The 24,583-nt window shown below is 45.4% G+C and overlaps 1 protein-coding gene across 1 annotated transcript in view; it reads left to right on the top strand.

Moving 5' to 3' along the window:
- SLC24A2 (solute carrier family 24 (sodium/potassium/calcium exchanger), member 2) overlaps window positions 1–24,583 on the top strand; it is a 284,020-nt gene that overhangs the window by 225,809 nt on the left and 33,628 nt on the right. Inside the window, exons 4-5 of the mRNA XM_010857076.1 lie at window positions 14,496–14,594; window positions 17,985–18,103. Coding sequence (XP_010855378.1) covers window positions 14,496–14,594; window positions 17,985–18,103 — 218 coding nt within the window. The remainder of the gene's footprint in view (window positions 1–14,495; window positions 14,595–17,984; window positions 18,104–24,583) is intronic.

Below are 24,583 nucleotides of genomic sequence, written 5' to 3'. Positions count from 1 at the left end.
AAAAGACTCTGATGCTGGGAGAGATTGGGGGCAGGAGGAGAAGGGGACGACAGAGGATGACATGGCTGGATGGCATCACTGACTTGATGGACGTGAGTCTTGAGTGAACTCCGGGAGTTGGTGATGGACAGGGAGGCCTGGCGTGCTGCAATTCATGGGGTCGCAGAGAGTCGGACACGACTGAGCGACTGAACTGAACTGAACTGAAAGATAAGAGTTATGGACAGAATGTGAGATGCTTCAAGTCAGGAGTTTGGACATGGTACTGTTATTGCCAGTGACAAGGTTTAACTGCAGGAGTGGATGGACAAGGTGAGAAAGGGCAGCTGAAAGAGGGTAGGTTAGGGTGGTAAGGAGCCAAGTGTTGCAGGGTTCACCCATGTAAAGTCACCATGGATGGTAACACGAGTAACGGTGGAGATAAAAATAGTGAACTGTGTTCCAGTATCTTCGGGAATGAGGGAAGCATGACTAGGAAGTCAGTTGAGGTAAAAGTGGTACAGTTTATCGGCCTGGGCTTCAAAGAAGGACAGAGAATTCATGTATGAGTAATGAGGAAGGGAGGATGGAATAAGGTAAAGAGCACTTAGAGCAAAATAGTGTCACTTTCAAGAGTCACAGGAGAAAAGGGACCATCAAGAAACAACCACGCTCAATAGGAACAAAAAGGCAACGTTCACAGAAGTTAAGAATGTATGAAATTTACTGATGGCAGGACTGAGAGATTGAGTCAGACCAGGGATTTTCAGAGCCACTTGGTGATAAGCATCTCAGTGGTGATGGATGACCTGGAGGCTTTGCTGAAGAGAACAAGAATGTAGCATGGGATGGCAACAACCTCACCATGTTTTTAAACCTCTTTAGGTTTAAAAATATTTTAGAGCCTCTTTCTTTGGATTGGTCTCATGGGCAGTTTGCAGTGATGAAGTAAGGTCTGTCTTTCCAGGAGAGAGGAGCTCTGGGGAACCCCATGAGTCCGGCTGGGAGTGGGGAAAGTTGAAGAAGGAGATCAGCCTCCTCAATTCAGGGACAGAGAGTTCAGTCCAGCACAGGAGGACCCTTCCTACAGACATGGCCAAAGATGGAGTGGTCTGCCTCAGACAGCAGTCCCCCTTCTCTGGAGAAGCCAAGGACGCTTTATGGCCTTTATGAAGTGTGTTGGCAGATGTAGTTTGCAAGTCTGCCTTTAAGATATGTCTTTAAGGTGAACCTTCAGAAAACTTGATCTTGCATTTTGGTTATGCTGGCACCAAGATTGTGATAGGTAGGTTCCTGGACCATAGCATCTGAACTAAAACACTTGTGTATTATTTGATCCAGTTCATAGCCAAACTATTAGTGTGGTTAAATACAACAAATAGTCCATTAGTTCTGTGGAAAGGACCCTTAAAAGAACAACTGCCCCCATGAAACCTATATTTTCTTTTAGTTGTAAATCCAAACTTTTGCCACAGTAGAAATTTTAAATTGCAAATTAATTTTAACCATTCTTTTTATTATAAAATCATTACATGCATGCAAAGATAAAAAGCAAACATTACATAAGGAAAGACAGTAAAATGAGTCCCCCTCTTACCCCTCTTACTCCATTCATTCCTTAGAGTTAACCACTTTTATCAGTTTTTTAACATATTCTCTTTTCTTCTATACACTGTTCTATACGTGGCTTTTGTCTATTAATATATCTAAGATATTTCCATATTAGCACTGTTTTACTCTTCCCATTCCTTTTTAGCAGGTTCGGTCAGTCCCCTGTCAATGAATATTTAGGATAGTTCCATTTTTATTCATTTAGTTATTACAATGCTACATGAGCATCTTCTTTGCCCACATAATAAACTCTATTAAATTGAAGATATAAATGTATGTGCTGTTTGCTCAGTCACGTCTGACTCTTTGCAACCCCATGGACGGTAGAGCATCAGGCTCCTCTATCCATGGAATTTTTCAGGCAAGAGTACTGGAGTGGGTTGTCATTTCCTACTCCAGGGGCTCGTCCGGCCCCAGGGATCAAACCCATGTCTCTTTTGTCTCCTGCATTGGCAGGTGGATTCTTTACCACTGTGCCACCTGGGAAGCCCTTTGAAGTATAAACAAACATCTAAAATAAATTTCTGGAAATAAAAATGACAGATCAAAGGACATACACATTTTAAACTTCGAAAAGTAGTGCCAAATTGCCCTCCAAAGGTATTGCATCAATTTACACTCCCACTCACAGTGAAGGGAAAGGGAAGGGAAGTCGCTCAGTCGTGTCCGACTCTGTGTGACCCCATGGACTGCCGCCTACCAGGCTCCTCCGTCCATGGGATTTTCCAGGCAAGAGTACTGGAGTGGGGTGCCATTCCCTTCTCCGCACAGTGAAGGCGTGAGCCTTAAACAACAAATTGAAATAAGTCCTTTGAACAGAGATTCAAGCTGACTTCATTACAGAGCAGATGAGCTTTTGCAAGGTAACTAGCTTCTGATTTACTTGTTTGAGAAATCCAAGTTTTACTAACGTTGAGTGAAATCCAGGGTGGAGTTCTGATGGAAGTCTTTGTCCATTCCAAATGAAGTGACAAGGCTGTTCCTCCCACACAGGATATCCAATTTCCAGCCCAGCATGTATCCTTCTTGCCTCATGATCATTGATATCCCTATAGAAACTCCAAGGTCCCTGCAGGGTGCCTCCCAGCTACCTATGAGGGCAGCTCTGTTATGCACGACACCATTTCCAGCACCATGTTATGCTTCATTCATTCCAGGTTGATGGTTTAAGTCATTCGGTCCAACTTTCCATAACCGGATGATTTTTCTGGGCACTTGAACAGATGCTGTCTGTTAAGGCTGGGCCTTCTCCAAAAGACAAACAGATTTAACTCGCCGGTTATTAACCACATTACTGTTTTAGAGATGTATTCTTACAAGTCCTTCCCTGGGGCTGGATCTCAGGAAGACAGCAGTCTAGTGCGTGTGCATAACTAAACTAACCAACTAGAAACTGGCATCAGATCTGTAGGAAAGATCAAATCAGCTGAGTTGATAAATTCATGGTCTTCCTGAAAACCAGAACCAAGGAAGTCTTCTCATTAGAATACATCCAGCTCTTCAAACTTCATTGCATCTTATTTTCATGATCTAAACCATCAGCAGTAAAAGCAGAAAGATTGGACCTGGCAAGTAAAGGCAGATTTTGCCACATCACATACGTAGAAAATGTTAAGTGGCAGCAGAAGTGAATCATGGATTTTTTTTTTTTTTTTGTCTATTTCTGACATCCCCAGAGCTTAAAATGCTAAGTCGCCTTCATCAGTCAAACTTGAATACTGTTATTATAAATTAATAATATAATTTCCCACCTCCATGAAGCCTTCTCTTAAAAAAAAAAAAAAAGTGGAAATCTGTTATACCAGGAAGTTGGCATGTTCAATTAAGCATGGTAAATTTCTCTTTTGATTAAATCTGAAATGAACTGAATCATCCCGTCTTAGTCATGGGCCACTAAACCTTCAGTCCCATTTAACTAAGAACCCACAGCAGGTCCCGCCACTTCTGTTACAAACCCACATTTCAAATGAGATTGACAGGCACCAATTTACAATGTAAAGTTGAAGATTCCAAAAAAAAAATAGAAGAACACAAGTTAACTGACCATTTGCTGACACATGAGATCCAGGTAACAGGAGAGGATGGGTTTTTGTGAAACACTGGCTACTACAGAATAAATGTTAGCCAGAGCTAAAATCTGGTTTTTATATATCAAAACAAGTCAGAGTAACCTTTCAACACATATTTGTTGAGCACCTACCATTTGCCAACTGCTGTGAACAAATCAAAACTGCCCAAATGAATACATCAGTGTCATAGGCCACTGGCAGAGAGACATACCCAATATATGAGCTTTGACTCCAAAGACCTCTTTTCTACCCCTTAGCTGTAATGGGGCTGGATGCTGGCAAATCTTGGATCTGAAGCCTGCCTCGGTAAAGCAATTCATTACGCATTTATCTCTTAGATATCCACAGGGTGAAGGGATAGGAACAGGGGAGAGACATTCAAACCTTCTATCTAGCAGCCCCTGCCTGGCTCAGAACTCCAAAACAGATCACACAACCGCTTTGCGAATGTTTGTGGGAGCCATTTGTATCTGTGTATCCAGGAGAGAACTGTTCAAAAAATTAAGCTCCTAAAATAATAAAATAGTTGACCCAAAATGATGAAGAACAGTAGCTCTCAAGCCATGTCAGCCCCAGCTAAGGTCAGTAAACTGACTCCTTGCCTGAAACATCATATTTTGCCGTCTGATACCTGCTGTGAGTTTTTTTATTTGTAAAATCCCAATTTTGCCTGAACTTGATTAGATTATCTTTTTAAAAAAAGCAGAGAGAGTCTCAAAATAGAGAGTCATTAACTGTAAACACAATTAGACTCTGGAGATTTAATCTCTACATTAACCAAGAAGCGAGTCTGGTGAGTTTCCTACAGTGTGTTTCTGGATCCTCCTTTTTCTACTCACCAAAAGAATGTAAATTTCAAATAGATTTGCATACAGCAAGAACTCCAAGCACCTCACACCAGCACACACACACGCAAGCATGCTTGCATGCACACATGCTGTAAGAGTCCCTTTGTTGTTTGTGTTAACGTTATCATGTTCAGAAACACTGAGGACCAGTCTGTGATGTAAGTACTGGGGGGACAGATGAAAAGAAGCATCCCTGTCTTGAGGGGCCCACAGGTTAGTTGGAGAGGAATAAAACACCTCTGAGTTTCTATGAGAACTGCCATGATGGCATAGGTATCAGAGTGTTGTGATAGAGAAAGGTACCCAGGTAGCTTGCCAGCCCAGGAAAGGGACTCGAGAAAAGCTTCCTGAAAGATGAAATGCCTAAAGCAGAGTCTTTAGAAGCAACTAAACAGCATTCCAAGCCATAGGGCTTCCCAGGTGGCACAGTGTAATGTGTCTGCCAATGCAGGAGACACAAGAGCCACAGGTTTGATCCCTGCGTTGGGAAGATCCCCTGAAGGAGGAAATGCCGACCCACTCCAGTGTTCTTACCTGAAAAATCCCATGGACAGAGGAGCCTAGCAGGCTACAGTCCATAGGATACCAAAGAGCTGGACACGACTGAGCACACGTTCCAAGTCATGCGAAGGGTAAATTAGAAGGATGCAGGCAGTGCAATTAAAAGCTGGGAAACCAGTTAAGAGACTGTAACCGACATCCAGGCAGGAAGGGTTGGATCTAAAGTGTTCAAAGGTAGACTCAAAAGGACTTGGCAGTTCATTGGATATGAGGGAGAGGAGGACCTCTAAGATGACCTAGGGAGTGAGGAAATCACCAATAGAAAATACAAGTGGAAGAGCAGATTCCTAGGAAGGAAGATGATATAAGGAAGTTTGGGGCACATTGAGTTTAACCATGAGAGGGACTTCCCAGTGAAGATATTCAGAAGTCCATTGGCTGAGAGGACCTGGACCAGAGTTCCGAATGTGGGAATCGTCAGTAGTCGGGCAGTGGTCCGTTGGGTCCCTTGGGAGAATGTGAGGCAGAAGGAGTGAGGAGGGGACCCTGGGGAATGGTGGCACATATGGGGCACATTTGGGGTTCCTTGAACATTGAAGGGGATTTCAAGGAAGGGAATGAGGAATACCAGATGCCACTAAGAGAGCCAGGCAAGTGGAGGTGAAAAGTGGCGAGGATAGGTTCAGTGGTGAAATGCTGACAAATGGCAGGTGCAGAGTTAAGAAGTGACCGAAGGAGCCCTAAGGACGCAGGGGCACCACACAGACTGACCTTTCCAGAGGTTTGGCCGTAACGAGAAAGCAAGTGAGAGCAGTGCCCGTAGGATAGCTGGCGTCAAGAGAAAGGCTGCCACGTTGAAAGACTTAAGCATGATTATAGGCTGAGGAGGAAGGGAAGGATTAAAGATGATGGATTAGGCAAAGTCCCTGGAAAGGCAAGAAATTGGAATAAAGGACAGAATTTCATTCTTTAAGATACCAACTTCTGAAATACATTGGAAATTTTCCAAAATATTTAGGAAGGCACCCTATTTCCAGTGATAAGGTGACCCCATTAGGAGAGATGACAGAACCAATTCATACCTGGACAGATCTGAGCCTTACTTGTGACTCCAAAGGTCATTCTTACAGAAAATTATTTTTAAAAGCCTTAATAAGGAAATCAGGCTATTTCATTTCGTTATATGATGAGTTTGCCCACGGCTTGAGATTATGTAAATTATGTAAAGATTCTTATTAATTACAGAAACTAGTCCTATGATTATGCCTGTAAATATACTACAGTTAAATTATGTTAATCATCTTTATTATGTGGTCCATTCACAAAATATTTACTAAAGATGCTTTATAAATTACTTTATTACAATACTAGTTTGATTTCCATTCATGTCAATGGAACCTTATCATTGGTTTTACATGATGCTTCGCAAAAATTAGAATAACTTGAGGGTTGTATCTCAAAAGTAGATTTAGAATAAATAAGTAAAATCTATGTTCTTATGCAGGACAAGACTTTTACTTTTAATATTTTGCTTTTAAGAATAAAAATCAGGCCAGATGCTATTAGATGAATAAGCTGCCCCAGAAGGACAGTTTGTGGAATGCAAGTGGACCTTACTTGTCCAAGCTGCTAAGTAGTATCTGGTATCTTCGAGCTTTATTCTCTGAGTTTCCATGCCCTCCGGAGAAGGCCCCCACCATTACAGCATGAATCTTAAGTCCTTGTTTCTTGTCTCTCTGGCTCCAGGCTGTGAACCCTACAAGGGCACCAGATGGATCTTATTATCAAATATTGCCTGATTCATTGCACGGCCTTGGTTAATATTTGCAGAGTGGGAGATTGGTTGTGACCTGTACTGACTTGGAAGAAAAGCTCAGACTTCCCTGGGGAGCTAATATAGGGAGAGCGTCACTATAATTCAGTGAGTTCATGAGATGTGCCAAGCATGACTCTAAGACACTTGTGGAGGCATAGAGAAATACACAGATGGCTGAGAGAAGGTCCCTGCCCTCGAGAAGCCTGCCCTCTGGTGGGGAAAGCAGAGAAGCTGGCAGCAAACTGAAATAAGGGCTGTGATGAGTACAAAATGCCCTGAGAGCAGTGGGTAGATTTCCACTTGGGAAGGAGGGCGTGGGTCTCAATAGAGAGACTTCGAGTCTGGCCTTCAGTTCAGTTCATTCGCTCAGTCGTGTCTAACTCTTTGTGGCCCCGTGGACTGCAGCATGCCAGGCTTCCCTGTCCTTCACTATCTTGTGTAGTTTGCTCAAACTCATGTCCATTGAGTGGGTGATGCCTTCAATTAGGCCTCGACAAATGAGGAGTATCTTCATGCAGGAGGAGGAGCCAGAGCGCAGCTTGCCCTACTCTACTCTCTGCTGTGCTCACTGCACCTCCTCTTCCATCTTCCTCCTCTTCCTTGCAGTGCCCACCCTGGGGACCTGATTGGGGGGGAGGAGGTACAGAAGGGGGACAACTGGGTGCCCCTCTTTATTTCACTTCTGGAGCATGAACACTTGGTCCACCCTATTTTCTCCTCTTTACTTCAGACAGCTCCTGGGGCTCTATATATGGGCCCTTAGCCCTTATGACCAACCTAGATAGCATATTGAAAAGCAGAGACATTACTTTGCCAACAAAGGTCTGTCTAGTCAAGGCTATGGTTTTTCCAGTGGTCATGTATGGATGTGAGAGTTGGACTGTGAAGAAGGCTGAGTGCCAAAGAATTGATGCTTTTGAACTGTGGTGTTGGAGAAGACTCCTGAGAGTCCCTTGGACTGCAAGGAGATCCAACCAGTCCATTCTGAAGGAGATCAGCCCTGGGATTTCTTTGGAAGGAATGATGCTAAAGCTGAAACCCCAGTACTTTGGCCACCTCATACAAAGAGTTGACTCATTGGAAAAAAAACTCTGATGCTGGGAGGGATCGGGGGCAGGAGGAGAAGGGGACAACAGAGGATGAGATGGCTGGATGGCATCACCGACTCAATGGACGTGAGTTTGAGTGAACTCCGGGTGATGGACAGGGAGGCCTGGTGTGCTGCGATTCATGGGGTCGCAGAGAGTTGGACACAACTGAGCAACTGAACTGAACTGAACTGAGCCCTACTAGGATGCTGGGCTTGAGTGGACCTGAAAGGATTTACTTTGGCCCGTTAGCCAACAGGAAGCTTGTGAGAACTTCATCAGCTTGCCTGGAAACCACAAACACAAGGATCGATTGAGCCCCACTGGGCACTGGGGATACGGCAGTGAACAAAACTGATGAAAATTCCTACCCTCACGGAGCTTGACTGCTAATGGGAAACAGCAGATAATCAATAGCAATAGTGAAACAGTGAATGAGGTGGTGGAAAACGCTTTAGAGAAAATAAGCTGGGGGTGGCAAGTGCTGGAGAGAAAAGCCGCACCTTTAAATAGGCTGCTCAGAGCAGCTTCAATGAGAAGGTGATATTTATAAACAAGTATCAGTACTTGATGGTGAAGGACAGGGAAGCCTGGCGTGCTGCAGTCCATGGGGTCACAAAGAGTCAGACACGACTGAGCGACTGAACAACAATGAACAACAAATCAGTACTCAAAGGAGTGGAGAGAGTGGAGCCCATGGGTCTCTGGGAGAAGAACATTCCAGGTAGAGGGACCAGCAAAGGTCATGGCCCTGAAGTGGAGACAACACGGTGTTTTCCAGAACAGCAAGAAGAAGGCCAGGGTGTCTGGTGCAGAGTAAGCTAGGAGAGGGGGAGGGGACAAGGCAGGAGGGTCCAGGTGAGCTTCACTGGACAGAATCTTCCAGGTCATTGGCAAGACTTTGGTTTTCATTTTTCCCTAAGGATCTCCTGCCGGATTTTGCACAGAGGCGTGAGTGGCATGATCTGACCACTAATGACCCTGGGATAAGACCAGCTGAGCAACTTCACTTTCCCTTTTCACTTTCCTGCATTGGAGAAGGAAATGGCACCCCACTCCAGTGTTCTTGCCTGGAGAATCCCAGGGACGGGGGAGCCTGGTGGGCTGCCGTCTATGGGGTCGCACAGAGTCGGACACAACTGAAGTGACTTAGCAGGGGACAGGGAAGACATGGTGGAAGAGAGACTGGCCGGGAGGCCAGAGGATTGTTGCTCGGCCCAGGGAGGTAGGGAGCGAGAAGTGGTCAGGCTCTGAAATACGCTGAAAGCAGAGATCCCAGATTTGCTGATAGATAGCTTGTGAGGTAGGAGAGAAAGAGAGGAACCCACAATGACCCCAAGGGTCAGCGTTTGCTCTTTGCCACATCGCTTTCGTAGTGCTTCTCAGAGTCACGGTGGCCTGGCTGCCTGACCTGAGTCTCTGATTCCAGAAAAAAAAATAAAGGATAAACAGGAGGAAAGTTCAGGTGCCCTGTTGCTTTTTAAGCTGCCAGCCAACCCATAAACTTCAAAGACAGAGACAGGAAAGGCAGAACTGAAAACACAAAAAATAATTTCAAACACACTGAGTTTTCCCTCCTGTTTCATTTTTCCTTTTCGTCTCCCAGGCCAAGGTCTGTTTGCTGAGGTGTGTGTGGCTGCTCCCTTTACATCTATAAATCTCTTTGGTCCTGTCTCTTCCGTGTTGCTAGGGCTCAGAATGCTCTGTGGCAGCCAGGAGCTAATCTCATCTCCAGCCCAAAACGTTCCTGTCGGGGCGTTGCTGATGACTTGGTGGGAAGGATGTGAAGGAATTTCCAGGGGCTGTTTTCATTAATCAACAGCAGAACAAAAGTAAAATGCTTTACTTTGGAGGAAACAGAACCTCCAAAGGTGATTTTGCGACGCAGCTTGGAGCTCCTGCGTTATGGCAGAGAGATCGGTTGAGGATTTTGATGCCGGGTTTTTTTATTTCCAAAATTTGTTCTTCTTCATAATAAGCCCTTCTGCTTTGATCTTTTCCTCCCACACGTCCCTACCACCCCCTCAACACACACTCCCCTGAGAACACTCAGCTGGTTTTCTTTTGCAAATTTCAGACCAAGCTAAACTATATTAAAACTGTGTACTAGTTTTTGACGTAGGTGCCTCACGATTTGAGCCGAGTTTGCTATTTCTAAGATTTTAAGTATACAAATATCTGTCACTATATAAAAAGATACTTTAAAGGTTCACACGCAACAGCGTGTATTTTTTAAAGTCTCTTTAAAACATGTTGAAAAATCACTCCCTCGCTCACCTTGAAAAGTTGCTCAAAAACGTCTCCTTTATCCCCAGGCACACAGTTGTTTTTCTTAGATCTGTCCATGTCAACCCCTATGCCAACATGGAATCCATGCCCAAAATAGTCAATGAAAGTGGTGCCTTTACGGCCAAGGTTTCTTGCACCAGAGGCTGCTAAGCCTCCATTCTGTTTTAAATATCAAGCTTTTCATCTTCAGTAATTTATGGGGTGAAGATCCTGCATTCACTTCCATAATAGTAACAACGCTTTCTGAGTAATTGACTGTATGTCGGGGCCATCTAAATACCTGATGTGTCTCAAACCGTTAAGTCTTCCAGCAACTGTTTGAGCTGGGTGTTCTGTTCATTATCGCTATTTTAGAATTCTGAGCCTGAGACACAGAGGAGGCAAAGCCCTGGTGCTTCAGGAAGCTCTTTGGAGCCACCCCGAAATCCACTGTGCAATACCCACAGCCCTTCCTGTACTCTGTCCTCACAAGTGATGGGAGAAAGCTGATCACTATCTTTCCATTTGAAGATCACAAAGGTATCAGAGTTAAAACAGAGGGCCAGCTCCCTCACCTTGACCTTCTCAATTTCAGAGAGATATAAAGTGACCCTTCTAATCAGTTTTGGAACTGACTTTGGAGGAATCACGGAAAACTAAACACCAATCCAACGAGGCCCCCTGGGATGCTTACACTGTCAGGTCAGATACCGCCAATTGAGAGACGAGAAGATGCCAAGGCTTCTTCTAATGCAGCACAGGGCCGTGTAACCCTTGCCCCTGGGCTGTTTGTTGGGTTTTCTTTTTCCTCTTTTTTAGAGTTCTCCCAATGCCAGGTGCTGTAGTCAGTCCTTTATAGGTATTTTCTCACTTAAGGCCTGCATTTAACTCAGGAGTCAGTGGTTAGCATCCCTATTTAACAAACAGAAAAATTGAAACTCAGAAATATTCAGGGACTTATTGACTGTCACCTAGCAGAGCCAGGGAGAGAGCTGGGGCTTAAACCAGGCCTTGCTGCCTCGAAACACATCCACGTGCATGCTAAGTTGCCTGGTCGTGTCTGACTCTTGTGATCCCATGGACTATAGCCGTCCAGGCTCCTCTGTCAGTGGGATTCTCCAGGCAAGAATACCGGAGCAGGTTTGCCATTTCCTCCTCCAGGGGATCTTCCCGACCCAGGGATCAAATCTGCATCTCTTTACTGAGCCACCTGGGAACCCCAGATCATATCCCTTTAACCACGATACTGTGCTGTTCCCAACACACACACACACACACACACACACACACATACATGCACACACACTGCAGGGTGATCTCTTGGCTTGTGGCTTCAAGCTGAACAGGTCCTGAAGGTGCCAGGCCTCCTGACCTGCAAACCCAGAGGGCCTCTTTGAGAATCACATTGTGTGCTCAGTCTTGTCCTGCCAGCCTCATCGTCACAGCTTCTCTCAGAAGGTGCCCCGTGGCGATCCCAGGGGTGTCCTAGGGCTGGAATGAGGGTGCCCCCCTGGTGAGTCTGCTTCAGCACCCTCAAGAAATTCCCCTGTGTGCTAAGTTCTGAAGGTGGGACTTCCACTGCTGCTTTTCTGTAAACCAGTCTCTGAAAAAGGAAAATCCTTTTAGGCCTTGGAGCCGCCGTTGTCAGCACCCTCACAGCAGAATGGCAGCCAGGTCCTGCAAACTGGGACAGAAGTTCTATTAAAGAAGTAGAAGCAGTGGGTGGACGAGAGCTGCTCCCCAGGCAGCCTCTGCCCAAGGGCTGAACCCTAAGAGGAAACAGGTCAAGTCAGTCTGCCCCACTTTTCCGTAACACAGAAAACCTCAGGTGCTGTGGCAGTGGCAAGAGGGACGCACACAGTCTACAGAACCCTCGCTGGTCTCTGAACATATTTTGAGAAATCCAAATTCTCGAATCATCCCCTCCGCTCCTCTCCCACTCCTCCTTTAGAGACTTTGGGAAAACCAGCCCTCGAGTGACAGTGGCCAGCCCTGTTCTGAAAGATGTTTCCTGGCAAAGGGAGTGACCACACCCCTCCAGCCTGTGGGGTCCCTTTTGTTCTTTGTCTCTGGCATTCATCTGAGCTCTGAAAAGATCCTTGGAACCATACACAACATGTGATTAACTATCAACGATTTTCTCTGCCATGATTCATGACTTTTGAGCTTGACTTGGATTGGTTTATTTCAGGTTTTATTTCCCCAAGCTTGTTTCCTCTTTTGAATGCTCTCTCACTTTATTATTATCTTACATATAATTTTTAAATTATGGTTTAAGCTGTGGTTGATCATACAGCTGCAGATTATTCTAAGTTCAAAGACTGACCCTGAGTCCACAGAGTGGCTTTATTAGTAGAAGCATCATCTTCTATAATGTTTCAGAGCCTCCCTTTTCCTCTTCTTGGCTTTTCAGCAGATGATTTAAGGACTTCTTAGAGTCGTCTTACACAAGTAGTACCCCCCTTTAGGCTTCAGGCTGCCAAATGCTGAGAATCACTCTCCGTTATCCATCCACCTCGTCCCCAAATAAGACTAGACTTGGTAGACAGGAAAGTGTCTTCCAACCATGCTGCCTGGGCAACCTCCAGACAGTCCTAGCTCCATGCCTTCCCCTGCATTATTGAATTATTTCTTTTTCTCTCCTTTTTCTTTCTGTTCTTATTCCCCTTTACCTCCTCCTTCTCCTAGTCCCCAGACTTCTTTCCTTCCCTTCTTTCTTCCCCAGATTTTCCTTGGCGATTAAATAGAAATAGCTAAATGCAGAATACCCTCCAGCAGGGTAAACCCAATGCTGACCTTCACCGTCCCTCAAAGGGGCACATCATGTCCCTCACTTCGTCCTTCTTTCTCATTCCTTATGCAACCAGGCCACATGCTGACCTACTTTTTTTCTGCATAATATTCCTCTTCCTGTTTGCTTGAAGAATGTGTCCAGCGGGGCACATTCACTTCCTAGACTAAGGGACCGACATCCTAGAGGCTACCCTGTGAAAGCAGGCATCTAGATTTAAGGCTAACGGAGCTTTTGAGCAGAAGGAGCTTCCCCTGCGTCACCTTCACCATTGAAGTCAGCTGCTCGTCTCTAGTTTACTGCTTCTGTCGTTCCCAACCAGCCACACAAGTCACCTCTATGACCACTCCCCTGGCTTTGGGTCCACAGGAGGGTTGGGGTGGGGAGGCCAACCTGCCATGTCCCGTCCTAGGAGGATGGACTCTCCAGGAGAAATTAGTTTGAGACTGATTTGGTTTGGTTGTGGTCTATTCTAGAAAAGTTGAATAAGCTCCCATGCTAATATCCTGCTAGAGAACCGAGCCAACCACAAATGCCTAGTGGGAAAATTGTAGGAGTTACAGTATTTTCAGGGACTCATCTAAATGTAGGCAATAGTTTAAAATGAAGCTCCTTTGTACCTTGAATAATCCCAGGAGGAAGGGATAGGGGAGAGGGGCTGTGGGAATCAAGGATTAAAAAAGAAAGAAAAATGTGCTATGTTTCACTAATCTCTACACTTTTGCATGTTTTTTTTTTTTTTTTTGTGCTTGTTGCATGCATTTACCCATTAATTATGTCAGTAATGGAGAAGAAGTGAAGCATTACTTTTATGGTACAGCTGTTTAAAACGATTACTTTGAAAATGGTATTTTTTCCCAAACCTTTCCCTAAGCGTCTCATCACCCACAGACATTACTTGCTGTGCTTTGTTGATCATCCTTTGCCCTGAATCCCCAAATGCAATCAGTTGCCTCTTTGATGCTTTCATTGCAGCTGACTCAGCTAATTCGACTGCAATGCATGCTCCCGACGACTTTAGAAACTGCAGTGTTAATTAAGATACATGTTTGAAAACAAGAGTCAAATCAAAGAACCCCTGGGCTTGGCTTTCCACAGTCAAAAGCCAATCCTGGGATGAGCATCTAATTTCAGAGAAATGGCCATGCCTCCGGAGCAGATCTGTGTCTAGACCTGTTTCGGGGTCACAGCAATGGAGGGAGTTTTGGTGAGGATTGGGGTTTTTGGTTTTTGTAAGCAATTGGGAGGGAGGGAAGAGGTCCAAGGGAAACCTTTTGTCTGTGACCCAGCAGCTTGAGATTGTCAAGTAGAGAACTGGGCTGAGGGATCCACAAGGTAAGAAAGTACTCTTCATGCAGGTCCTAGGGCCTCTCGGTTGGGCAGAAAGGAGTGGTCACCCCTGGACGACACCCTAGCTAAGAAAACTAGGCACCCGCTTTGCCAGAGCCTCACCATTTGCCAGGAGCCTCTCTCTTTCTCTTCCTTCTCACCCCATCTCCTTTCCATTACTTTCTCTTGCTTCAGGGAGGTTCAGAGAAAAGGCTTCAATTCTCCACAAGATTGCCAAGAAGAAATGTCAGGTGGATGAGAATGAGAGGCAGAACGGGGCTGCCAATCACGTGGGTGAGTACGGGGAGATGTCCATCCCCTGCTGTTTGTTCCTGGAGTGCGTGAAGCAAGGGGCAGAGAAGCAGGACCCGGTGTGGGCACCCCAAGTCAGTGCAGATACAGAACCCTGTTGCTCAGCCCTTTCTCGGACCTCCGAAAGAGTCCCACTTTCCCTGGTGGGTCCCAGGGCATGAACAGACCCAATAGGTCACCTACTCCCAGGGGAACTTTAAAAAGAGTGAAATGATTCTATGAGGAGCCGTATAAAATAAACAAATAATAATGTTAAATAAGTAAAAAAAATTTTAAATAAATTAAATAAATTTAAAATAAATCCTAACCATACATCTCCACTGGAGTAGAAAATCACTCCATTTGGGAGCTTGCACAAAAAGAGGACAGACCTGTCATTTAATACTTGACAAAAGGTGAGAGTACCCTTTCTGAAGTTCTTGCTTGGTAACCGGATTTTGTACCTATGACATCTCCTGCATCACCCCCACCAAATTACTAGATGTTCACTTGGTTGCTCCTGAACTGAGTTCCCGGGTCCCTGAAAGATGGCCCTGACTCTCCCCTCTTAAGAATTCAGCAACTAGCTCCGGTCCCTTTTGGTTGACTTTTTCTGAGTTCCTTTGTGACCAGATCGTGACATTTAGTGGTCTTATTTTAACTTGGAACATAATGTTCCTCCTCTCCAGTCTGTGACTCTAATGTAGCTCTCAAATTCTAAATTCAGTCTAAATTTACCCTAATCTGGATCTATGCAATACATGATGCCCAAGAAACTAAAATTATCTGCAGACAAAATTTAACAGTGTTGCGCTCAAAATATATGACATTCCTTGGAAGAGCTTATGTCTCCTCTGTTCTCCTGACTTCTAGCTTCAGGAAAAATCTTTGGCCAAGAAACAGTCAAGATTCTATTGGGTACGGGGTGGGGAAAAAACTTAAACTAAAATGTTAGCTCTCACTCCTGGGAAGTCGCTTCTTCTCATGTGTTCATGTCTGTTCTTATACATCTTAACTTCACTTTGGGACCCAGAACCCCATTTTTTTTGGTCATTAAAGGCTGATCCTAAAGTTGTATCAACTCAGCTAACAGACACACAAACACAGATTTAGTATTTCCCAAGCATATTAGGAACCAAGCATATTAGGAAAAACAGACAATCACACACAGCAGAACATCATTATGAAAACACGACCACTACTAAGATAAAAGAAGTTGGAGTTGCGGTGGCTTTCCATATTCAAATGCATTTATGCCTCTGTATTCCACAACTGAATACATGAGTAAACATAGCATTCCCTATGGCTTCCAAAATTTGGCTCCTTCAAATTCAACCATTTTTATATAACTCGCAAATTATTTCCCAGTAAATTTATCAGTGATAGAAATGTTTAATTTTTCTGAAGTTGCTAGAAATACTCTAATACTTTCTGAGCAGCCTGAAGCTGCCCACATCTGAGACTGATGAGCTTTCCGGTACTCCTGGTGACCCTGACACTGAACCACACACAGCCAAACTCCTAGACTTGACAAGTCCCAAGACTCGACCCAGCTCGGCCAGAGGGCAACCCTTTATATTTCCCTCTCCCTGAAATTATGGCAAAAAAACCTCCATGTGCCCGATCACTGATCCCCTGCAGGTGTTCCTCTGAGCCCTGGAAAAAATCTTCTAGTGCAAGTCGGGTGCTGTAAAGTGGATCCGAACAGTTTATGTTTCTTCTTTGCTCACTCTGTTCCAGGCACTGTGCTGAGAGCTTTAATTCATTTTCTTGTGTAATCTCTACAGGTGTGCCCTTTGATCATATTGTTATTGGTCAGAGCAGCGGTGGTGGTTCTACTGTCATCATCACCCCGATTTTTTTACCTTTTGCTTTTGTATTGGGGTATAGCCGATTCACAAACAGTTGTGACAGTGTCAGGTAAACAGCAAAAGGGTTCAGCCATACATATACGTGTATCCATTCTTCCCCAAACTGCCCTCCCATCCAGGCTTTGCATGACATTGAGCAGAGCTCCACAGCCTATACAGTGGGTCCTTGTTGGTTATCCATTTTAAATATAGCAGTGTGGACATGCCCGTCCCAAACTCCCTAACTATCCCTTTTCCCCATCCTTCCCCCGGCCACCATGATTTCATTCTCTAAATCTGCATCATTCCAGTTTTACAGATAAGGAAGCTGAACATCAGAGAGGCTAAGTCACATACTAAGGACCCCACAGCTTAAGCAGTAGCATCAGAGTATGAACCCAGGCCCGCCTATGATGCCCAGTGTCCAGAAGTCCCAGTACTCAACTATTACCTGAGAGTCACTCTAGCCAAGTGTTGCTTCTCAGTCAGGAATGACACAGATTTTTATCTCAATTACTTGTTCATCCCCTGCCCTTGCCTGGTCTTCTATAGGATGCCCAAGTGTGGAACCTCTTAAGTAGTATCCTCCAGGCATTTTGAGAAGGCCAGGTTCCCAGGTTTGCCCTACCCACAACACCGATGCCCTGGTAGAACTTTCCACCCACTGAGCCTGAGGGAATTAGAACTAGAAGTATTGGGCCTTGGAGGTCACCCAGTTGATTCCCCTCATCGCATAGCTAAGGTTCTGCAGAAATGAGGGGCCTTGCCTGAGATGACCACCTGATTCTGTCAGAGCAGAGCCTAAGACTCAAGTCTCCTGAAGCCCAAGCTAATAAATGTCCCTTCTCAATGGCACCCCACTCCAGTACTCTTGCCTGGAAAATCCCATGGATGGAGGAGCCTGGTGGGCTACAGTCCATGGGGTTGCTAAGAGTTCGACATGACTGAGTGACTTCACTTTCACTTTTCACTTTGATGCACTGGAGAAGGAAATGGCAACCCACTCCAGTGTTCTTGCCTGGAGAATCCCAGGGACGGGGGAACCTGGTGGGCTGCCGTCTATGGGGTCTCACAGAGTTGGCCACAACTGAAGTGACTTAGCAGCAGAATGTAATTACAGAAGAAAAGATCCTGCCATAAGAAAATCTCTGCAGGATGTGATCATGGGTATAGACAGTGGTGTGGAAATTGGGTATGGTTTTGGTTTTAAAATGTCCGTGCTCATGTTCTTGAATGGCAAGTTGGTAAGTTTGCCCAATCTAGAGAAGGCATACCCCTAGAGTTGATAGGGTACCCAAGGTCAGATATAGGCCAGCGGGGATGCCAGGGAGCTATTAAAGAGAGGAGGAGGGCTGAGTTCACTGAAAGGCAGGGGGGCAAAAAAATCCTAGACATTTGGCACAACCCAGCCCTGGGTCTTATCACCCCTTGGACGCCACTACCTTCTCCCTTGGCCCAACATTTTAGGATGTTCTTCTCAATATGGCTCTTACCCCCACTGACTCCATTTGCTTGCCTTCTGTGTGTCTAAATTTTGTCACAGAAAAAATCGAGCTCCCAAACAGCACCAGCACAGAAGTGGAGATGACACCCTCCAGTGATGCTTCGGAACCGGTACAAAATGGAAATCTCTCCCACAGCATCGAAGCTGCAGAAGCCCAGGTACAGCAGTTTTTCATTGCTCTCCAGGCTGTTGTGTGTGTCGATATTTTAGCATAGCAGCATAGACCTGCATTCTCGGAGGCCCCAGCTCCCAGCTCAGAGGACCCCAGAGTCATCCGTCCCTGTGTGTACTTCCCAGTACCAGCCAGGGCACCGCATGCATCAGACTCTTCATCATATAAGTGCACATATTCTCCAACCCAGGCTTCCCAGGTGGCACTAGTAGTAAAGAACCCACCTGCAATGCAGGAGATGTAAGAGACGCGAGTTTGAGCCCTGGTTCGGGAAGATCCCCTGGAAGATGGCACAGTAACCCACTCCAGTATTCTTGCCTGGAGAACCGCATGGACAGAGGAGCCTGATGGGCTCTGGTCCATAGGGTTGCACAGAGTCAGACATAACTGAAGCGACTTAGCATGCACACACACATTCTCCAACCCACTGTTTCTCAGAGTGAGATTGGAGGAGTCATGCATCAAATCTCCTGGGGATAAAAATGCAGATCCCTGGTCCATATCCCAGATCCAGTGGGAAGTAGAATCACTGAGAAGCAGCACCCAGGAATCAGCACCTTTTTCTTCTGAACTTTTTGTTTTGTTTTGGGGTGTAGCCGATTAACAATGCTGTGATAGTTTCGGGTGAACAGCGAAGGGACTCAGCCATACATTACACACACATCCAAGGAATCATCATTTTAACTCCTGTCCCTGGTGATTTCTAATAGATGATAAAGTTTGATCACTGCTGCAGTCTAATCCTCTCTGTGTCTTCAGGGCCATGATTAAGTAACAGAGAGACCACAGCCATCATTCCTTGGTTAACCCCCTTTGGCCTTTTTAGTCCCTGCAGTTGAAATTAGTCAATACTGTGGTCCAGTCCACCATTCGGTGTTGGAACCATTAGATAGCTGTTTGATCTAATGGCTACAATACTTAACATTTATACACACTGTGTGTGTGCCATAGCTTCAGCACTAGGCGCTTTGTCTATGCTATCACTTTAAACCTCCCAGCTGAAGGTATAAACATTTAGTATCTCTGTTTTATAGGTGAGGATGCTAAAGCTTAAGATGAAGCAGTTATTCAGGATTACTTGGTTTGTAGCTATTAGAGCTGAGATTTGATCTTGTGTGTGTGCTAAGTCGCTTCTTAGAGCTGATCCTGCGTGTCTGACTCTGCGACGCTATGGACTGTAGCCCACCAGGCTCCTCTGTCCTTGGGGATTGTCCAGGCAAGAATACTGGGACTGTTGCCTTAGGACTGTCTAAATACAGAATCTGTACTGTTTCCACTGCCTCAGGACCACAGTTGCTCAAAAAAGTCGGCAGGAAAAAAAAGTAGGTGGTGCTTGTTAGATTTCTGGATCTCACCCTCATCAAGTGAATCAGAATTTCTAAGGCATAGAGTCCCAAATTTACATTTTAACCAGTTACCCTTGAGTCGGTGTTGCTCAAACTATAATGTGTTTAGAAATTTCCTGAAGGATTCTGTTCAAATTTGGGGTCTGATTTGTCAGGTCCGGAGTGGGGTCCCCAGTCTGCAGCTCTCCTGAGCTTCCAGGTCATTCTGACATGGCTGGTCTAAGAACCACACTTTTTGAGTAGCATGGCCCTAAAGTTTGTGACCCACTTCTCTAGACAGAATTTTCCCGATGAGCTGATAATGAAGCCTGACTACAGCAAATCCATTCCAACCCTCCCTTCTCCTTTACATTGGGATGCTGTCTGCAACAGAGGAAGTCTGTGCTTCTTAGAAGACACTTGTTTATCGTCGCCTGTTTCCTTTATTCCCTGAAGAAACATGCAAAGAAAGTTTCTTCATTTAAAGGAAAGGATAAAGATGTGAAGCACCTTTTTGCACATGTGTTGGCCATTTGTATGTCGTCTCCTTCAGAAGAATATCTACTCAGATCCTTCACCCATTTTTCAATTGGGTTATTCATTTTTTGCTATTGAGTTGTAAGAGTTCCTCATATATTTTGGTTATTAACTCCTTATCAGATATATGACTTGTAGATATTTTCTCCCACTCCATAGGTTGCCTTTTCATTTGTCTGTTGTTTCCTTTGCTGTGCTTTTCATGAGGTATACCTATCTTCACGTTGTACACCTTAAATAGATGGAATTTTTATTTGTCAGTTATACCTCAGTAAAGAGACACGGCAGCTCCTTCTGCCCTTGTCTCCTCTGCCTCCTAGGCTCTCGCCCTCCTGCCCAGAGCCCCACGCTCCCTTCGCATTAGCTCAAGGGTGAGCTGGCAGAGCAGCTTCTGTCTGCAGCATGTGGCAGGAGGAGGCAGGCCCCAAGAACATCTGGCTGTCCTTGGGGACGCACAATCACAGGTGTGCAGAGGGCACCCTCATCACCGTGCCTGTCCATCTGGCTGGCAGAGGGACAGCTATACCCCCCACATGGAAGCAGCTTGCTGCAGGGGGTTGACAGAGCCCCAGCCAACCCCTCTCTGAGCAGAGCTGTGTCCCCAGGTCTCACTCAGGGTAACAGGACAAGTTTGTGCACCATGCTGATACACTGAGAGCTCAAGGGCACACAGGCCTTCAGAGAACCACGCCACCAGCTGCCCGCAGCACAGCCTGGCAGTGATTTTCCGGGCCAACACGAGAGAGTTATCGAACCTTCTTCTAGTTTCCTCATCTGCAAAGTACAGATAATCACAGTACCTGCCTCATTCAGGATATTAGGAGAATTACATGAGATAATATACATAAAGCACTTAGCACAGAGCTAAATGCTCTTATTTATTAGTGCCCATTTTGTTGTTCTTTAGTTGCTAAGTCATGTCCAACTCTTTTGTGACCCCGTGGACTGTAGCCCACCAGGCTCCTCTGTTCATGGGATTCTCCAAGCAAGAATACTGGAGTGGGTTGTCATTCCCTTTTCCAGGGGATCTTCCCAACCCAGGGATGGAACCTGTGTCTTCTGCCTTGGTGGGTGGATTCTTTACCACTGAGCCACTGGGGAACCCTATGTGCCCATACCTACTATATAAATAGCATCCAAGATGTCCCTCCCCTGTAGGCAAAATGTTCATTGTAGCTAAAATGAAAATTACATATAGAAAGAATATATACATATATAATGTTTGAGTATATCCAGGGTATGATAAGCAAATAAATAAACATCTGTAGTAGGTAAATAATTATGACCCAGAAGGAAATGGCAACCCACTCCAGTATTCTTGCCTAGAGAATCCTGTGGACAGAGGAGCCTGGTGAGCTGCTGTCCATGGAGTCGCACAGAGTCGGACATGACTGAAGTGACTTAGCATGCATGCATGCATTGGAGAAGGAAATGGCAACCCACTCCAGTGTTCTTGCCTGGAGAATCCCAGGGACAGAGGAGCCTGGAGGGCTGCCGTCTATGGGGTTGCACAGAGTCGGGCACGACTGAAGTGACTTATCATCATCATGTCACATAAAGAGTCTACCTGCAGTGCAGGAGACCCAGGTTCAATCCCTGAGTCAGGACGATCCCCTGGAGAAGGAAATGGCAACCCATTCCAATATTCTTGTCTGGAGAATTCCAGAGGAGCCTGGTGGGCTCCAGTCCATGGGGTCACAAAGAGTCTGACACAACTGGGTGACCTTCACACATATGTCAGGAAAGTGTATACAAAGTGTTCTGGGGGCCTTCCAGAGGAAGACCCAGGGAAGGAAAACTGCAAAACCTTAAAAGAAGAGGTAATATTTGAGCTGGGCATTGATGAGTGAGTAGGAGTTTGTTGCTCAAAAAAGGAGGCGATGACAACATGTTCCCTTAAGAGGGAAATTCATGTTAGTGATTGGTGAAAAGGCCAGCAGAACTAGAGACTGAAATGTGAGGTGAAGATGGAGGAGAAATCCACTTGGAAAAGTAAGTTGGGCTGAAATTCTTCCATTGTTGAATCAGAAACTTTCAGTGATCATCCAGTATGTGTTAGGCGATGTGCTGGGCCTTGGAAATTCTAGCAGAATTTTAGCACCATTCTAGCAGAGCAGAGAGACTGCAAATGTAAACCAAGACATAATTATGGACAGCAATGGGGCCATGAAGAAAATAAAGCCTTGTGACTCAATGGAGGGCGAGTGGAGGGGCCCCTTTAGGTTGGGAGGTGAGGGAAAGCTTCAGTAAGGAAGTGGTATTTGAACAGAGGCTGAGCTTTTAAGAACAAGCCAGCCGGAACATCTGTGGTGGTCCAGTGGTTAAGACTTTGCCTTCCAATGCAGAAAAAGGGTGCGAGGTCAATCCCTGGTCTGGGAGCTAAGATCCCATGTGCCTTGCGGGGAAAAAATAAAACATAAAGCAGAAGCAATATTGCAACAAATTCAATAAAGACTTTAAAAACAGTCCACAACCAAATAAAAATAAAAATCTTGGAAAAAAAGAACAAGCCAGGCCAAGGGAACAGCATCCACAGAGGCAGAAATGAGCTTGACTTGTTTGAGGAACAGAGAAGTCAGTGTGGCTGGAGAGTGGGGAGCAGAGGGAGGGAAGATGGTGGCAGTGAGCTCCCAGCAGGGCTGGCCTGCCTTGAGGACCATGATACGCCACTTGACTTCCTTCCAGGGCAACAACAAGCTGTCATAGGTTCCCAGATGTGATTTGCACCTGTGAAAGATCCAAGAGGCTGCACTGAGGTGTCGAGATCGGATGTGCAGCAAGAAAGTGGATGGCAGTGGTGGGGCAGTGAGGTGGCTGCAGGAATAGGGGCAGAGCTGATGAGGCCTGGACCAGAGCAGTGGACGGGGAGGGAGGAGACACACGGGGATCAGGAAGGGCGTTGTGGCTCTGCCTGAGAAGTGCGGACATCCCCCTGCTGGAAGCAGGGAGTGCCGTGGAGTGGCAGCATCAGCTCTGTAAGATAGGAAGAGAGCTCTTTCTGAATGGCAACGAAGGGGCCAGAGTGAAGGAGGGTAGGCTACAGGGTGGCAAGGTAAGAGCCCATTTGGTGCAAAGATTAGCAAACTGTGCTGTGCTTAGTCGCTCAGTCATATCCAACTCTTTGCAACCCCATGGACTGTAGCCTGCCAGGCTCCTCTGTCCATGGGGATTCTCTAGGCAAGAATACTGGAGTGGGTTGCCATGACCTCCTCCAGGGAATCTTCCCAACCCAGGGATCAAACCCAGGTCTCCCACATTACAGGCAAATTCTTTACCATCTGAGCCACCAGGAAAGTCCTAGCAAACTGTGATCTGTGGCCAGATCTGGCCTGCAGCCTGTTTTTGAACGACCCCTGAGATAAGAATGTTTTTATCTTCTTGAAGCTTTAGATAAAAGCAGCAGCAGCATATGTGACAGAGACCATAAGGCCCATAAAGCCTAAAATATTTACTATCTGGCCCTTTTCAGGAAAAGCTTGCCCACCCCTCTTTTCAACCATCTGTAGTCTTTACCCAAAAACAGAAAAAGAGAAAGAAAAAAATAACAAGGAAGCTCTTCATGCACTTATATGGAATGATCTTCAATATATGTTGTTAAGTGGAAAAGGCAACATGCCAAATTCATCCAGTGTACTCTTTGTAAGAGGGGAAAAAAGGAAGGAAATAACATAGTAATGTGGAAGCATTTGCTTTGGATTCTGTTGAAGAAACTGGCTGATTGCTACAGAACAGCGGTCTGCAGTAAGGAACTGGGGTGGGAAGTAGACTTCTGCATGCATTTTGCAGTATGTAGCCTTCTGTAGCTTTTGAATTTTGAACCAGTTAACTGTTTTACCTATCCCCAAAAAATCCAACAACTAAAACCAGTAATGGGTTAAATGAAAACAGAACCAGTGTGCATTAGTCCCTTAAGAGAAAAGTCTCTGAAGACAGACCACATGAGTTCAAATCCAAGATTTGCCACTCCCCAGCTGTGTGACTTTGGACAAGTTACTTAACCTCTCTGTTCTCATCTTTCTTCTCTCTGAAACAAGGAGACTATCCTATTTCACAGCATCGTTGTGAGACTAGAATGCTCATAGAACAGTTCTTGGCTAACAATAAGCACTGCACAATTGCTTGTCATTATTAGCAGTACTTGTAAAACAGTCTTTAAAATGTCTGCTAAGTAGCCCAGATGACAAGGCCTCAGATCAACTATGAGTTGTAGCGTGGCTGACAGTGACTGGATGTGAGAGCTGCTTCTGAGGAAGCATTGAGACCATTTGTTAATAAATCAGTCATAGAGAGTGAACCAGAAAAAGCAGTTCTGGGTGATGCTGAAGTTTCCAGGCTGGAATGTCTGAGTAGCAGGGTAAATTAGAGCTGTGATTCTCGACTCAGAAAAACAGGTGTGAAATCAGGACACTTGGGCCACCTAAAGCACAGTTTCACAGAAAGAATTCAGCATCTTTTTACTGTTGAGTTTTATTTCTTTCCCAGTTGTATTTTTATCAAGCTCCAGGAGGAATGAGGTGTGCCTCCCGACTTTATTAATGGAAACGATGAGCCCACACACCACACACTCACCACTGATACTCTCCTGAGAGTTTAACCCATCTCAT

Source organism: Bison bison, unplaced genomic scaffold, assembly GCF_000754665.1.
Source record: "Bison bison bison isolate TAMUID 2011002044 unplaced genomic scaffold, Bison_UMD1.0 scf7180017864376, whole genome shotgun sequence".
NCBI classification, from domain to species: domain Eukaryota; kingdom Metazoa; phylum Chordata; class Mammalia; order Artiodactyla; family Bovidae; genus Bison; species Bison bison.
The sequence above is the reverse complement of the archived record's forward strand: the minus strand, read 5'-3'. Positions and strand labels throughout refer to the sequence as shown.